A 17,092-nucleotide genomic window follows, 5' to 3' on the forward strand; every position below is an offset into this window, starting at 1 on the left:
GTCACACTGATGTTTGGAATTAGAAGCCGGTTACTTAAAGACACAGAAAAGTTTTGACCAAAACATAATTAAAATGAGGCAAACAGAGTATAATTTAAATTCCCGCACTCTGTATTCAGGGAAGACGGCTCTAGTGTTTTAACTGTTCAGCAGATTGTTGAGGCTAAAGGACGCCCGATCTCCCTCTGTGGATCTCTGTCTCTCTGGAGGAAGGTTGTCATCTCGTGTCTGTACTGTACTCTATGACCCGCTCCTCTGTCCGTGCCTGGCAGGCCGGACCGTTAATCATCAGCCAAAAATCCTATGCTTCAGTGGAGCATGATGCCCCCGTCACACACAGCTGGCACGGCGGACCGTCAGCCTGCTTTTCCAGTCACCACTCAGTCAAACCGATGGCTGGTGTCAAAACAGAAAGCCGCAGAGAGACCCTCAAAGCAGATACAACATGACGATACACACTGTGATCTACTTCTGTCTTTTAACTGGGAACTGAGTACACAGCTAAACTGACTGCCTCACGCAACTTTGAAATCACACCCTACAAATGGAGAGTGCCTGAAACTGACCAATGAAAGTCTCCATGTTATAAAAGTGCAAAGTACACATTATACAGCCAAAAACCTGTTTTTCATTTTTTTTGTCAACAGGGCCTCTTGCTGCCTTGTTTTCAATTTTTATAAGAAAGTGCTGGCCACCCACTCTGGGTTTACTAACAGACATCTCTCCAATTTCCTAACATGTTCTAAAATGGCAACTCAAGACAAACCCTGTATTTTCTGGAGCTTCCTGATGTCTCAAACCTTTTATGGCACCCAGTCGTTACACTACTTGTTTATATTTCAGTTGCCTTCCCAGCCAGCCGGTGGCAGTGCGAGCAGCACCACGCCGTCACGGAAGACCCAGTCGGCAGGTCCCAAAGTGCGAAAGAGCGTCAGCAGCCGCATCCACGAGGCCGTGAAGGCCATCGCTCTGTGCCACAACGTCACGCCCGTGTACGAGTCGCACGCCAGCGTAAATGGAGAGACGGAGTCCGCAGAGGCCGACCAGGACTTCAGTGACGACAACCGCACGTACCAGGCGTCCAGTCCAGACGAGGTAAAGATGAATCACAGAAAAGTCACGCTGCTATAGAAAGTTCAATGTATCCTTAATTTTGACTGGTCATGCTAAGAGCCTGTAGTTTTTAGAGGTGATTTAGCACCATTCGAGAGTTGATGTGCCTCTCATTGGTAAATAACAGAATAATCAGCGTAAAGGTGGATTTTTTGATTTATGGGTTCACAGATGTCCGTTAAATGAAAAACAGATCGGAAATATTTCCTGGAATCTTCCCATTTATAATGAGGAAACCCATTCAGGGGTTTCAAAGAAAATCAGAAGGTTCACATCGCTTTAGTAAAACTTGAAAATAAAAACATTTGTTTTTAACAAATTTGTTTTCAAATGATTATGGTGATCATGAATATATCTGCAGTTCTGAGATATAATAGTTTTGTTTTTGTTTTTATACTAGATCTGATATTGACAGGAATAATTTTGTATCCCGGTTTATCCAGATCTTTCCTTCTTTTGTTGTTTTTTTTATAATTAACACAGTTATTTTTTACATTTTCTTGTTTGGTCCTTCTCGCAGAAAGAAATCTATCCCAAGCTAACCATTTATGTCCTTTTCTACAACGCCCCATGTCTCTAAATGTTTAGTGGTGATCTTAAATAACCCTGTTTCATCATAATAGTCATTTCATGGACGGAAAGTCAGAGGTTGTGAACCGCTGCTGGAGGTCAAGCTATTTAATTGTCTGTATTTGCTTCCTGGGAATTTACAACCTCCGTTGAAGGAAGAATGCTGCTCGATCCCCAAAGGCATCTCTTTAGCGTCTTCGCCTCTGGATGTTTCTTCGTGTAACCTAAGAATGGGAGCCTTTAAGGCTGAGGCTCTATAGTAAACCTAACATATAAACCTTTTGTAATTATGCTGTGTAACTTATCTGTAAAGAAATCCGAGTAGAGTGATGATGATAATTAGACACCGAGGACATGGGAGGGAACAAAAATTCATCACTAAAAGTTAGAGCCAGTCTTTATTGAAGGGTGGTTTAATGTATACTGAGGTGGAGTTAATCTACACACGCGCTCCCAGTTCAACGCCATTGGCATGTTTATCACCGCTGACATGTGAAGGTTCGTAAAGCCTTTGTGAGAGCTGCATACTTTCTGTCGAACAGCGAGGCGACTCCAGCAATCAAACCGTATATAATTAAAAAAATAAACAGCGTAAATCTCACTTTCCTTTTCGCAGATCTGTCCTCCCCCTTACTTGCTGTATATATTTATTTATATCCCAGCTCACTCTATGTCTCCTCTGTCTCTCATTGTTTCACACCGCCTAGATTGATCAATATTTAATTTTCTCTCAGAGACGATGAAAGGTGGAGGTCTGATAGTTGGTGGAACGCTCCCTTCCCTTGTACGGCGGTCTTTGTTCTTCTTCACTCCTTTATTTCCCCGTCTTTCTGTAGCTCCTCGGGCTTTTTATTGACTGCGGCTTCAGAGCTCGGCCACTGTACCTGCTGTCAGTGATGGTGTGTTTGGCCCCGCATCTCTGCTCAGCTTCTCCGAGGTGATGAGGCATCATTAAGGAAATGAGCCGGACCCTTTACAGGGGTCACGACATGGGTCATCTCACCTCCCGGTCAGCTGTGCTCTGAGCAGAGTCCTCCTGTAACCTTTGACCTCCCCATAACTTCAGCCAGGATATTTGACTGTAGCCTTAATGACCGCCATGATCAGGCTAATAGGTTCTCTGTCATTTCTTTACAAGAACACCATGTATGTCAATGTTTCGGGGCCGTGACGCAGAAAATAATATTGGAGAGGGTTTTTTTGCTTCATTCTTCTTTTCAACATTTCAAGAATAAAGTCAAAATACAATTTTTGAGACTAAAATTGAGCAGTTATTTATTTAGGAAGATATTGAGAATGAGGCTTTAATAGTGTTTTTAACATCGACCATATTGTATAAATGTATAAAATGCTCTGATTCTTGGATTTTTGTGGAAGACACAGCTGAAAGAATTGATCTGAAGGCGGCCTCGCTTTGCTGTGAAGCAGTCGCTGCTCTGTGTTACTGCTGAAACACACGACTCACATGTTGTATCAAAGCTTCAAATAGTTAAAGAAGAGCTGCTAAAATAGAGTGAAGAGGTCGGTTTAGGATCCTCGGCACATGTTGGGTGTCAGTTCATGTGTGACCATTTGTGTAGCGCCGCACACACACACACTCGATAATGACACACAGATGTGTGTTAAGTAAATATAGGCAGCCCTTTTTACTGAGCTCAAAGGGGGGAGCAGGAGAAATGATGGGGTATTAACAGGAAGTTCCAATTTGTAGGTCAGAGTATAATAACAACCTTTGAGTGAGCAAATTGAAAATGAACCCATTGAGAATTGAGTCGTGTGCAGCTGAACGCTCACTCGGGGGCCGCAGTTCCTGCTGGGGAGAGAAAGAGGAAAGAGAAACAGAAAAACACTTATCTGGAGCTGAATGAGACGACTTCAGCGGCTCTGGAGGTTCCCGTAAATCTCCCTTGTCCTTTAACTGGGAGTGAAATTACATTCGATAAGCTTACAGTCAACAAGCACAGTTGTTTCTCCGTGGAAGAAAATTCTCAATAACCTGTAATTTGGTGAGGAGTCTTTTGAATGATTAAAAAAAAAACTTTTTTTGCAGTTGATTTAAAATGTTCAAGTCTGGACAAAGAGCTTTTTTCTTAAAACGCTTCATCCTGAAACATCTTTAGTGTCTTTTAGTGTAAAAAAAAAAAAAAAAAAAGGAAATATTTTGATTAGTTTTCTTAGCTTTCACTTTGAGTACTTGATTGATATTTTTGTGCGCAATTTGCACAAATACCACAATGAACAGCAGGGTGGGGGCATTTTAAGAGTGTGGAGCCAAATGTACAAAAGCATCAAATAAAACCAGGGTAGAAATGACTTGTGGTTAGTTTAAGGCTATATAATAGACTTTATCTTTAAGATATGTTTATTTACACTGACCTTTTACAGTGATGTAATATCCTTTAATTGAAATGTAAAGTTGAAATGGAATAATGAATATTTTTTTATACATTGCAGTAACCAGCGTAATGTACATTTTCTGGAGGGACAAATTGTGCAGATTACATTAAAATCATCTCTTTTTTTCTGCACTCTTTTGTTGTTTGACACTAACATCAGCATGTTGAAGCATCGGTGCTTAACTGGAGCTTGTTTTCACTGAGTGAGTTTGTAAAGAGTTTATGCCGGTCGTGTGAACCCCCAGGTGGCGCTGGTGCGGTGGACAGAGAGCGTCGGCCTGACCCTGGTGAACAGAGACCTGACCTCTCTGCAGCTGAAGACTCCGTCCGGACAGATCCTCTCCTTCTACATCCTGCAGATCTTCCCCTTCACCTCCGAGAGCAAGAGGATGGGCATCATTGTGCGGGTGTGATGCTCATGTATTACCCCGTTGTCTACATGTTTCTGTGTGTGTGTGTGTGTGTGTGTGTGTGTGGTCTGGATCAAGAGTTGTGTGTGTGACTTTGTTTTGAAGAATGTTTTACTTGGGAAAAAATGTCAAACTCTGATTCTTTCTGCCCTTCTTACCTCCTCTTGCTTTCTGTATGTGCTGCTGTGAACATTTTCCTTCACTGCAGTAACTTTGAGTTTTCTTCTTCTCCAGGAGGAGTCGACAGGAGACATCACTTTCTACATGAAGGGCGCCGACGTCGCCATGGCGAGCATCGTCCAGTATAACGACTGGTTGGAAGAAGAGGTATAATAAAAACCATGTTGAGGAAATGTGGACGGCAGCTCTCCAGATTATTCAGGGGATTAAAGTACCAATGCCGAAATATTTATTCTTCAGTTTGTGCCACAGATGTTTGACACAATCATGAAGTTAAAGAAAAATGAACTCAACTCTTTTACAAATCTTCCACTTATTCTCCCACAAGGTTTGCAACGTTTTAAATAATTCATATTCCAAATTATGGTCAAATTGTTGACACAGTTTCATAGCCGTGACATGAAGCTGAAACTGTGAGACTAAATGTCTTATTTGTAATGAAAAGAAGGACTGGCACACACAATTTATAAAGAAATTTCAATCTTTCTGACTCTGAAACTCTTTTCAAAGGGGTGATTGTTTTTTATTTGCCAGATTTTTAATTTTATTGATAAACCTGAAAGTGACTTAGACGGTTTCATAAATTGTTGACCCTTTCAGTCAGCTCACCAACAGAAATAGTCACTGTCAGTTTATATGTTTGACTCAAATTACAAGTTTGTGGCTCGTTGGTTCCTCATAGTCTGTCTTCACGATGGCGTGAATGCAACATAATTGCAGGCGGCTCATGCAGGAGACTGAAAATAACTTTTGCACTGAACATTTTGCGTTGACACTGAAAACAATCTTGATTTGGATTTGTACTGGTCACAACTGTCCTTGATTGTCACACAATACAGTGAAAAGACTAAATAATTTTTATTTTGAATTTTTGCTTTCCTAACATAGATTAGTTATGAGTGGGAAAATATTTTAGGACTTCATTATGTTTATTTTACGTTTTTCTCTGGGCGCCCTTTGAAAGGTTTTCTCTACAGGTTTTCAGTACTCCCATAAACAAGATGACAGTGGTGGCATAAATATGCGTGTAGCTGCTTATATACTCCCGTAATCAGGACATTTCATCAAGTGATCAACAGCAGTTTATTGTGCAAAGGCCTTGTGCGCATATGTTCATAATTTTATTGGCATTATTGAGTCATTTAGCACCACGGGCAGTTTTTGATTTAATTAGTGACCTAGATAAAGTTGCAGTAATTACTGTATGTCATATTCTTGAACAATGGTGCTAATGATGTCCTCTTGGCTGTAATATCCTGCTGTCAAATCAGCTGGCGCCGCACTTACTCTGCCTGTCAATAACCAATCAACAGGGCAGATTTGCCCTATCGGTGTTTCATATCAAAAATAAACCGCCCATCCATCCCCGCATTTTACTGTGTCCTCTGACTCTCACCGGAGGGGATGTTATTCCGTATTGATTCCTTTTGGTGTTGGTTACAATATGCTGTTATTGACAGTACTGTACATGGTGCACATATAATACAGCCGCAGCGCTGCCCTGTGATTTCTCATGATCAAATATGCAGCACGGTTGTGTTATAAAGAGCACAACAATGAAAGGTTCATGACCGTTTCTCTGCTGTTTCAGTGTGGAAACATGGCCCGAGAGGGTCTGAGGACCCTGGTGGTGGCCAAGAAGTCTCTGTCTGAGGAGCAGTATCAGGACTTTGAGGTATGAATAAAAAGTTTGTAGCGTTGCTTCTCCGCTACATGGAGGTGCTGTTAGTGTGGCGGTCCTTTGTCTAGGATGGCCAATATTTATGTGTGAGTTTTTGTGTCTTGTACGACGGATTTACAGTGGATCTACTAAATAAAAAGTTCCTAGATTCCAGTTGAAATGGGAGCAAATTCCTCCTGCTGAAGCTCTTTTTGTCCAATCAAGCAATGATGCTCCTACAGGAATACAGTTATTGCTAAAATTACATCAGCAGCATCCCAATTTCATTGTATGTCATTGTATTTAGTGTGTTATGCCACGTAGTAAACATTATTGAGTAGAGAGCATGAAGTCCAGGAGAGCTCCAACAACAGACTGCAGCACAATGTTAAGGTGTTATTTGTATCATTAAAAGAGTTATTTACTCAAAATGCACTCAAATAAATTTAGAAATATTGATAAGATTGATAAGCTTAAACAGAAAGTGATTTTCTCAGCATTGCAGCCACTTTATAATGAAAGATTTTTATGTCAGCATCAGCGTGAATTAATGGTCAAAATACCTTCAGATTTGGCTGAAAAGACTGAAATCACTTGTTATGTACTATGAGAGAATTAGAGTTTGGGAATTTGTTTTACACATGTAATGAGAGCAGTCATCTAACAGCTGTGTCAGTATCGGTTTTGAACCCCTCAATTATCACCTAGCGGCGCCTCTCACTTTCTCCTCTCGCTTTGTGCAGAATCGCTACAACCAGGCGAAGCTGAGCATCCACGACCGAGCCCTGAAGGTGGCCGCGGTGGTGGAGAGCCTGGAGCGGGAGATGGAGCTCCTGTGTCTGACCGGCGTGGAGGATCAGCTGCAGGCGGACGTCAGGCCCACGCTGGAGCTGCTCAGAAATGCCGGCATTAAGGTGGGTGTTCGCATCCAGCAGGCCTTGAAAGACAATGCGAACCCCGCTGGTAGAGCAGGTTGTCATCCAGGCTCAAGGCTGGTGCTTCAGTCCGCAGCTGTGACTCCCTGTTCGAGGGGGCGGGGGCTAATTAGTGAAGACATCCAGAGGAGGGGGGGCTTTTGAAAGTGTGTCTTTTTGGTCATTTTCCAAATGAAATGTGGAATAAAGCTTTATATACATCGACATTTAATAGATTTGTTTTGAATTGAAATTCCCTTCACTTTTGTCTATTTTACCGTTTGATATGTTCTTATTCTTCTGATTCTTCTCTCAGATCTGGATGTTGACTGGAGACAAGCTGGAGACAGCGACATGCATCGCCAAAAGTTCCCACTTGGTGTCCAGAAACCAAGACATCCACGTCTTCAAACCGGTACGCCTCTCTTCCCTTCTTTCCCACACCCATCACTGTGTGTTGTCAACCACAATATTGCCAGCAGAGAAAACTAAATGTTGCTGCTGCTAATTGTATTTTGTGGCTCTCGAGCAGGTGTCCAACAGAGGAGAGGCCCATCTGGAGCTCAACGCCTTCAGGAGGAAACATGACTGTGCTCTGGTCATCTCCGGAGACTCCTTAGAGGTACTCCAGCCTCGCAGAGCGCACGGCGACATTTCCATGCACAACAGATGACGCTGAGCGTCGAGCCAAACAGGCAGAGAGAGAATAAAACCGATTCCTCAGCCAAACCTCAGATACCTTGGGGTTCCGCCGAGGTCCTCCGGATTTGGAGAGGAAGCCAAATCGCAGAAACAAATGAGACATTGATAAGATTTAAACATCAGTGATTTGATAACTCTCTTTTTTTAATTTGATAGTTTTTATGAATGTTAAACTTTCTTTTAGACTCCGGTTACATGTGTCTTCTCTTGGTGCCGTCACAGGTGTGTTTAAGGTATTACGAGCATGAGTTTGTGGAGCTGGCATGTCAGTGTCCGGCAGTCGTCTGCTGCCGCTGCTCCCCGACCCAGAAGGCCCAGATCGTGCGGCTGCTGCAGCAGCACACGGCCAACAGAACCTGCGCCATAGGTGAGTGCTGACAGCCGAAGGGCGGCAGGCTCGCCGAGACGTGGCGAGAACGGGCCGACTCCGGTCCGCAGACGGCCTGGGAAAATCCACCGGGACGGAAACTATCTGCCGACCACGTCCCTCAGGAAGGGGAAATGTATAAAACAGTCCATCGCACAGACTGATTAAATAAACAGCCCTGTTTCGTACCGCGACGTCTGTAAGATGACACATCGTTTTCCAGTAACTGAGTTGTCATTTCCCAGCTGGGACATTTTAACTGAGCTCAGTTTGAAGAGGTTATGTGGAGCAACAGCTGGAGTAATTCTGCACCTATCCACAAGATGGCAGTGTAAAACTCATCCACAGTGCAGCTGCTTTCTCTGTCACCTTTCAACACACAACCTCATGTTTTTTTGTTTGCATTTTTTAACAGGCGATGGTGGAAATGATGTCAGTATGATTCAGGCTGCAGACTGCGGAATCGGGATTGAAGGAAAGGTAAATACTTTAACTGTAACAGAGGCTTTTATTCAGGCCTCAAGTCTTTCATTTAAACCTGTAAAGTTCAGGGAAAGTGTTCATGTTTGGCACTCAGGTCATCATGAAACATGTTGATCATTGTCCAGAAAGCCTCATGCTGCACTAAACTGGAGGAATAAAAACATCCTGTGAAATTACACAAGTTGTATCAACATTTATTTTCAGTTTTTAGTTTTCTATTTGCATTAGAAGTAAACTTTAATGACAAAATGCAATTAAAAAAAGCCTGAACCAAGTCAATAGACAAGTCACGCATTAAAAAAATAGCATTTAACAAAATTAAAGCACAGCAAATCAGTAAATAAATGAAAAACACTGGCAATAAGGTACTTTAATGGAAAGTAATGGGTCTATTTTATTGGGAATTTGAAGTAAACAACAGTGTTTTCAGCCCTGGTTTGAATTAACAGACTCTTTAAACTGGAGAGTTTGTGTCGCTGGTTGAGATTATAAAAGATGGTAAAAATTTAAAGCTGCTTCCCCTGTTTAGGATCCCGTAATGACTGAAATCTCATACTACCTCTAACCAGTCTGGAAGGTTTTTACTGGTGTGAATGCCGCATTTGAATATTTGAGTCGATGTTTTTCCAACAGGAAGGGAAGCAGGCGTCGCTGGCCGCAGACTTCTCCATCACTCAGTTTAAGCACATCGGTCGTCTGCTCATGGTTCACGGCAGGAACAGCTACAAACGCTCTGCTGCTCTGGGACAGTTCGTCATGCACAGAGGGATGATCATCTCCACCATGCAGGTACAGTCACATGACGAAGAAACCAGCTGGTTCAGCTGCACATGGTAGATGCAGGTCGCACACACTTGAATTTGTCTGATTATCTTGAATAAACAGGGTGTTCTGTGTTGTAGTGAAATAGTAAAGTGCAGTGTTTTGTTTTCGTCTTCAGGCTGTCTTTTCTTCTGTGTTCTATTTTGCCTCCGTGCCCTTGTACCAGGGTTTTCTTATGGTCGGGTACGTTCCAAACCGCCTCCGCTTCAGTTTCACCGTAGCATCACAACACAGACGTGTGAATATAATTAATTTTATCTCGTTTCTGATCTTCCTCCTGAACCTCCAGGTATGCTACGATCTACACCATGTTTCCCGTCTTCTCCTTGGTTTTGGACCAAGATGTGAAGCCGGAGATGGCGCTGCTCTACCCAGAGCTTTACAAAGACCTCACCAAGGTACGCAGCCTTTTTTTATGAAAACTAATTTTCTTTCTAACAGCGTAAACTGTGCCTGATCTGAATCCTGAAGCAGGGAAATGTTTGTGGAATGAATGGACAGAATCGGATGGCTGCTAACACTATAACTCCTTTAGGTTTCTCACTAAGTCATCCCAAAGATCTGGCTATGAACTGGAGTTGCAGCTGAAGCTACTATTTACTGCCATCTCATATCTAATGAAACTCATTTGTTTTTGCTCCGAATGAATTTGAAACATCTACGAACACTTGAGGCTTTTACCTCGCAGTTGAAGTGACACTTTTGCTGCAATGCCGTTAACTAGGAAAGGAGTTCTCTTTGTGGAAGCTGCTCACTTGTGATGGTGCCCCTTTCAAATAAGAAATATACACATTTTTGATATATATTGAGCTACAGTCACTGTATATTTAATCCAACCAGTAACTGTAGTCAAAGCACTTTGAAGAAACTGTAAACTCACATTGTGTTTTACTGCTAAAACCTGTTGCTCTTTTTCTTTCTTCTCTCTTTTTGCAGGGGCGTTCATTGTCCTTCAAGACTTTCCTCATCTGGGTTTTGATCAGTGTCTATCAAGGTAAGGAGCACAGAACATGTACTGTGTTTTGTAGATGAGAACCTTTTAAAGAAATGCCACTTCAACACTACAGTGCCCGTAAAGGATTTGGAGTCTGGGATCGTCGTCCGCTGAAGCAGCTCTTCAACTACCATTTCATCATTTGTGTGCGGCGTCTCATGCCAGGGTCCCCGGGCCCCTTCAAACTCTCAGACAGTCTGTTTCTCAGTAGCTTAGGTTTCAAACCGCCATCCGCTTTTACATGCAAGCTTTTGTCTGTCCAGTAAATCGATATTTCTGTAATCGCTAAGCCATGCAGCGTGTGAGAAAGATCTATGTTCCTACTGGAGCGTGACTTCCTGACAGCTCAAGGTTTTTAATTAAAGGCTGGCCCGGTGGAGAAAAAAAAAGAAAAGAAAAGAAAAAAAGAAACATAAAGACGATATGAGAGGATACAACAGCATGGGGGGAAAATATTAGGCTCCCATCGAGCTGAACTTACCACAGAGTTTGAGTCGCAGGAATGTAACGTATGAAGCAATTATGCGATCAGTTGGAGGCAGTTGAGGCTAATGCGTGTCGTGTTATGATGAAGTGACGGCTAACAGGACGCAGGAGGCGCCCAGAAAGATGAGCGAGTGTCTAGACGCATGAAGATGTTTAATAATGCCATGACTTACCTTCATCTGGTATGAAGGGGAATGAATGGGGCCAAACTATTACTGAAAAATGCTTGTTGTGAGGTCTAATCTAGGCTACTGCACAGGCCAAGCAGGACAGGCATGAGTAACTGTTTTCAAGGGGGTTTATGCTGAATTTCGTGGGTTTTTTTTTTTTTTTTTTGCTCTCTGTGAAGCTCTATTGTCACATTTTTCTAAAATTTTCACTCAAAATCTTCCCATTTTTACAGTGACTGATCTTTTAAACAAGCAGATTTGAACATCTTTTTAATCAACCTGTTAAACTCCAGAGTGGCCAGCTCCCATGATGCCACTCTTTCAACAACTCTCAGATCTGCTCGAGTCCAGCATCAGGCTTTGGTAATTTTACGCCAGCAGCATGTTCAAGGCACGCAGCTGTACTTTGGTGACAACAGCAGCAATTCAATTCAATTCAGCTTTATTTATTTAAGTGTCAATTACAACATAGTCATTTCTCGACACTTTTACAGAGAAAACCCAACAGATCCACATGAACAAGCATAATCGACTGTGGAAAGGAAAAACTCCCTTTTAAAACGAAAAAACCCCGGCACTGTTCACACACAGCATCAGGTGCCTGTAATTTATCACCAGTCTCTCCGGTTTTGTGTGATCTTGATGAAATTGATGACAAACTTCGTCAAGCCAGGCGCTGATCTTCAAACCTCTTACCTGATGTGTGGTGAGCGTCAATGTTAGGCAGCTTCAACAGAAACACTCATTAATGAAGTGCTTCAACTGAAGATACCGGGAATTAAAAAACTGATAAGTTCACGTTAGTTTCTGAGCCTTCATCCTGCAGTCCTCCTCGTCAGGTGGACGGCGAAGGGAAAAGCATTTAGAGGATTTAAATCCAGGAGGAGTCGAAAAGTCATCCAGCAGTGAACCGAATTTAAAGTGATTGAGAGGCCGACATTTTTTATTTGTCAGACTTTAAACTTGGAGAAAGTTCAACTTGTTGCATTTTAAATGAGTTCATTGAGACGACAGGAAATGAGGCGATGCTGGAGTCCTTAAACGCAGCAGCGCCGTTCAACCCTCTCAACATTCAGCCATTATTAACCAACAGAATGAAAGAAATGAACTCTGACAGAACAAACTCACCATTCAAACACTTCTTCTTCTTCTTCTTCTTGGCTGTGGGTTGATAAGTTCTGCTTCTCCCCACCAGGCGGCATCCTCATGTACGGCGCCATGGTGCTGTTCGAGTCGGAGTTCGTGCACGTGGTGGCGATCTCCTTCACGGCGCTCATCCTGACCGAGCTGCTGATGGTGGCGCTCACCATCCGGACGTGGCACTGGCTCATGGTCGTGGCCGAGTTCTTCAGCCTGGGCTGCTACCTCGCTTCGCTCGCCTTCCTCAACGAGTACTTCGGTAAGTCAGAGCTCCGCTTCTTCTCGCCGTGCGTTGATGTAAGAACAGTCGTCGCTTTAGGATTTTAAAGAAGCCACTGCGCCTTCTCTCTGTTTAGTAATGCTGTTTGTTGTTGTGTATTCGGCCTCCCGGGCTCGGTGCCTCTGTTTCTGTCCTCTCCTCTGCTCTCCGTCCTGCACTCACTGTTTCTGCTGCACCTGTTTGCTTCTGCGTGTGTCGGCCACAGGCATAGGCAGGGTGTCCTTTGGAGCTTTCCTTGGTAGGTTTGCTGCCTGTGATTTCGTCTCCGTCGTCCATTTGTTCCTCTGATGATGTTTTGTGCCATCGTTTCATGCCGCTTCATCAGTGTTGTTGTCATTTTCCACCGTGTGCTGCAGATCGTCGTTATCCTGTGTGTGTTTGTGCAGAATTCCATTCATGCTGCGAAGGAAACACAAACTCAGTGTGTTTTCTTTAGATTCATTCATTCAGAAACATCTCTACACTGTTTGTATTTTCACTGGATTTATGATTTTATATGTCGATGTTTATTAAAGTTTGTTAATGCTTTCACATTCTCAAATAAAAGTGTTTAGCATTTTCAAAGTTTTAGCTAAAAGTTATGACCACAGGTTAAAAAATAGGGAAAAAACACTTTCATATAAAATATTTATTATGTAATTATGTAATAGGATTTTTTAAAATAAGTAACAATCCTTTAAGGGACTTTTTTTTCTTTACTTGAAAGCTAAAATTAATAAGAATCATGAATAAAATATTAATAATATTTCACTTTGTGTAAAAAAAAAAAAGAAGAAAAAACCCGAAGTACATGAAAATGTCACTTCTTAAAATCTCTAAAATAAACTTTTCTCTGAGTAAATACAAAACAATATATTGTAATATTAAAATATCAAAATATATTGATATAGCTTGAAATATACACTGCCCGTAACTCCTGTGATTGAACTGTTTTTTGTTTGTTGCATTTTCTGTTTTATTTCCATTGTGAAAGTGCGAGTCCTCGTTTGGCTCATCACCCCACCTAGTGGCACCAGTCGGTATTGCACTTCAACTTGCCACAGGTCTCATTTGAGTGAAGGATGGTTTTGTGTGTGAAGAAGTCACGATAATGTGTCTTCATTTGTTCATTCTAACCTGTAAAGATGTCGTCGACTGTCAGATATTGATCCCGGTTGTGTCCTGGCAGACCTGTCCTTCATCACGACCTGGCCTTTCCTGTGGAAGGTGTCGGCCATCACGCTGGTCAGCTGTCTTCCTCTCTACATCATCAAATACCTGAAGCGCAAGTTTTCGCCTCCCAGCTACTCCAAGCTGTCGTCGTGAGCCCGGCGGAGGCCCGGACGCTCCGTGCGTCGGTATTTTGGACGCGCTCGGTATTTCCTTAGCACTTTGTCTTCACTCCCTGATCCTCGGCGAAGGACGGGAGCCACTGGAACAATCCAAGCACTGGCAGACGTTCACTGCTCTCCGGGTTCGCGTCACTGGGACTTGGGATTTACTTGAAAAGAAGGAGCACATAGTGAAAGACTTGAAGAGGTGGGTTCAGCCCCTGGCGGCTGCACGTCGAAGGCCTGAAACTCTCGACCCCGGTTTTTTTTCCACCAAGGGTCAACCTGCCTTCTGCTTTCAAAGCATTTGAACCAATCAGCTTCGTTTTATACGGTCTCGGATGTATTTCTTTCCATGTTTCACTTTTTATACGTACGTGGTGTTCAGACGTTTTTTTAAGTGTTCTTTTTTATGGAGAGGTGTTGATTCACACTTGCTGGCCTGCGCCTTTGTACAGTCGCTGCGAGGGAGAAAGAAAAAAAAAACAGTTGTTTTCGTTGTGCGACTGTAAATAAAATCACTACCTGCAGCTTTGGTTGCGACCGTCAATGTAAAGCCACACTGTACAGATGTGCATTAACCAAAAAAAAAAAAAAAAGCAACAATTACAGTGACATTCAGCAGAAGTTGATGCTATTTTGTTTTTTCTGGGCTCAATTTCATGCATTTTGCTGGGAAAAGTCCTTTTTTTTTAAAGCAGCAGATTGTCGATGCTTTCTGTGTATGAACCTTCACTCCTGAGCAGCGTTCGGTGTTTCGCACATTTTGGCCTTGATGAAGCTGCGGAGTCACATTCCAGATGTCTGTCAGGCCGCGGCAGCTCGCTTTGTGCCTCATCCCCACGTTTGTCAGCGTGCCGAAGACCAGCAGCAGCGATTCACGGCAGCGGAAATACCGGGAGAAGAACTTGTGGAGATGTTTTGCTTTGTAGAGCTGAAGTGGAAATGCTGTTAGTTTGACTTCAATCAGTTAATTTTAACTCCATGTTAAATTCTGATTCTCCAGATTTAAGACACGTTCTTAACCTTTCAGTGTTACCTCTGTGTTACCAGTGTTTGGTTAATTTCCTAATGTTCTGCCTGTATTCTTGAATTTTCACTCAGATCAGATATTTGATGTTTAAAATCAACTTCAGATTTTTGAATCTTAAGAGATTCTCACCAAATTCAGAAACCGATACTTCACTTTTAGCCTGGAAATCTCTTGTCTTTTCATTGTTTTCATTATTTTGACTCCAGCTTTGGAATATGTTTTTCTATTTGTCAGTATTTTCACATAATTCCCCCAAATTCCTGACTATATAGTCATTTAATATTTATTCTCCAAGTTATAACTTCATTCTTCAAACTTTCTAAAGACATTTTGACCAAATTCCTGATTTGTTTTCTTTCAATTTAGTCTCAGAATTTTACTCATTAATCTTAAGATACGTTGGAATATGGACAAAGAAAATATTTCTGAAAGTAGAAATTATTCAAAATGGCTCTAATGTTGAAATGTCTTCAATATTTTAGAAGATAATCTTTACTGATAAACACTTTTGACATTTTCGACTCAATTCTCAGTATTCCTTCTCAAGCTGAAGTCAGAGTCAAGCATTTTGCCTTCAGTCCAGACAAAGCAGAATAAAAACAGACCTCCACTGGTTGTTTTCCTGGTATTTTCATTCTCTGCCGTCAGAGTTTTTTTTGCCTCTGTGCTTCTTTTCTTTATTCAACTTGAATCCTGCTGCTTTTCTCTGTTTTTGTTTTCTCAAAAGGCGAAACGCCGCCGTCGGAACACGGTGGACGTTCAGCCGTCTTCAAGGAGGAATGAGTTTTATCATTCTCTCTCTCTCTGTGTTGTTGAGTGTTAAAAAAAAAGAGTTGAAGAAGATAAATGTTAGGTTTTAGATGTCCAGCTGAGACGAGAAGAAGCAGTTTCCATCTTTGCAGGCAGGTTGTCTTGTTTTTTTTTTTTTTTTCTTCCCTCTGAGATTGAAGCGAGTGAATCTCAGGTGGACGATTCCTGACAGCCGCGCCGCGGGACACAAACTGCTCTGTGAGGAAAACGAGGCGTTGCTGGGGAAATGGTTTGAGCTGCGACTGTGACACTTTAATGCAAATTGCATTCAGTTTTTTCTGAGAAATGTGATTTCCTGTCTTTGAATGAGCGTTTTCTGCTGACGTTGTGTCCTCTGTCCTCTGTCCTCTGTCCTCTGTCCTCTGTCCTCGTCCGTCTCCGTGCCGTCGGCTCCCGTGTTTTCTTGTGAACTTGCTGTCCGATGTCCTACACTGCGGTTTCTAACAATGTGTCTGTTATTTATAAAGTTATTGATTAAAGATTAATAAAAAGGATCACAAAGCGCCACAGAAATGTTCTGTTTTTCGTATCAAGCCAACTTTGAGGTGTAAATGTTTGACACGATGCAGTGAATGCGGCCTTCGGGGTTTGACCTTATCAGATGCTACAGCTGTTGATGTGTCAGCAGGGCGGCGCAGTGCTGCAGTGGTTCACCCTGTCACCACATAACAAGAAAAAAATGGCTGCAAACTCCCTTCTTTGATGTGGAAACTCGGACTGGTGCATTTCTTGAACAATAATTGTTCAAATTCTTTATTCTCTCAGCCTTTTTATTCTTGGAATATTGAACTTATTAAAAAAAAAAGTGTTTCTATGAAATGTTAGTTTTAATGCTTTCAACCTAAACTACTGACATTTCTCTAACAAATAAGATATCCAGCAACAAAATGAGAAGATTTAAATATTAAACCTGCTTTAAAGAGACATTTCATTTGCATTCAGTATCATCAACCGGTCTTTTGATAGGAAAGCCAAACTCAGGGATTAATGATCGACATGTACAAATTATGAAATTCTATGATATATATACTGACAATAGTTGTGACATTTATTCATTTTATGAATGAAGACAGTTTAATGTAATATGTAACATTTCAAAATGCAAGAAAATTACTTACGCATTGAGTTCAGACCATTTTACAGACTGCAGCAGATTAATTATTACATGATGGAGTGAAGATTTATTATGTATTTTTTATTTATTTCATTACATTATGTGACGTTAAACGCCTGAAGAAAACAACTGGGACAG

At 41.9% G+C, this 17,092-nt stretch overlaps 1 protein-coding gene across 2 annotated transcripts in view; it reads left to right on the forward strand.

The window, feature by feature from the left end:
- atp9b (ATPase phospholipid transporting 9B) overlaps nucleotides 1-14,596 on the forward strand; it is a 40,957-nt gene extending 26,361 nt beyond the window's left edge. The window contains exons 15-30 of one of the 2 annotated variants that reach the window (XM_030120863.1): nucleotides 844-1,095; nucleotides 4,325-4,486; nucleotides 4,724-4,816; nucleotides 6,261-6,344; nucleotides 7,073-7,243; nucleotides 7,560-7,658; nucleotides 7,776-7,865; nucleotides 8,168-8,312; nucleotides 8,728-8,792; nucleotides 9,429-9,584; nucleotides 9,736-9,800; nucleotides 9,907-10,015; nucleotides 10,554-10,611; nucleotides 12,463-12,666; nucleotides 12,893-12,925; nucleotides 13,856-14,596. In XM_030120863.1, coding sequence (XP_029976723.1) covers nucleotides 844-1,095; nucleotides 4,325-4,486; nucleotides 4,724-4,816; nucleotides 6,261-6,344; nucleotides 7,073-7,243; nucleotides 7,560-7,658; nucleotides 7,776-7,865; nucleotides 8,168-8,312; nucleotides 8,728-8,792; nucleotides 9,429-9,584; nucleotides 9,736-9,800; nucleotides 9,907-10,015; nucleotides 10,554-10,611; nucleotides 12,463-12,666; nucleotides 12,893-12,925; nucleotides 13,856-13,992 — 1,923 coding nt within the window. In that variant the 3' untranslated portion in view covers nucleotides 13,993-14,596. The remainder of the gene's footprint in view (nucleotides 1-843; nucleotides 1,096-4,324; nucleotides 4,487-4,723; nucleotides 4,817-6,260; nucleotides 6,345-7,072; nucleotides 7,244-7,559; nucleotides 7,659-7,775; nucleotides 7,866-8,167; nucleotides 8,313-8,727; nucleotides 8,793-9,428; nucleotides 9,585-9,735; nucleotides 9,801-9,906; nucleotides 10,016-10,553; nucleotides 10,612-12,462; nucleotides 12,667-12,892; nucleotides 12,926-13,855) is intronic. The other variant, XM_030120864.1, reaches the window with a different exon arrangement.
- Nucleotides 14,597-17,092: the final 2,496 nt, after the last annotated feature.

This window comes from Salarias fasciatus, chromosome 22, assembly GCF_902148845.1.
Source record: "Salarias fasciatus chromosome 22, fSalaFa1.1, whole genome shotgun sequence".
NCBI classification, from domain to species: domain Eukaryota; kingdom Metazoa; phylum Chordata; class Actinopteri; order Blenniiformes; family Blenniidae; genus Salarias; species Salarias fasciatus.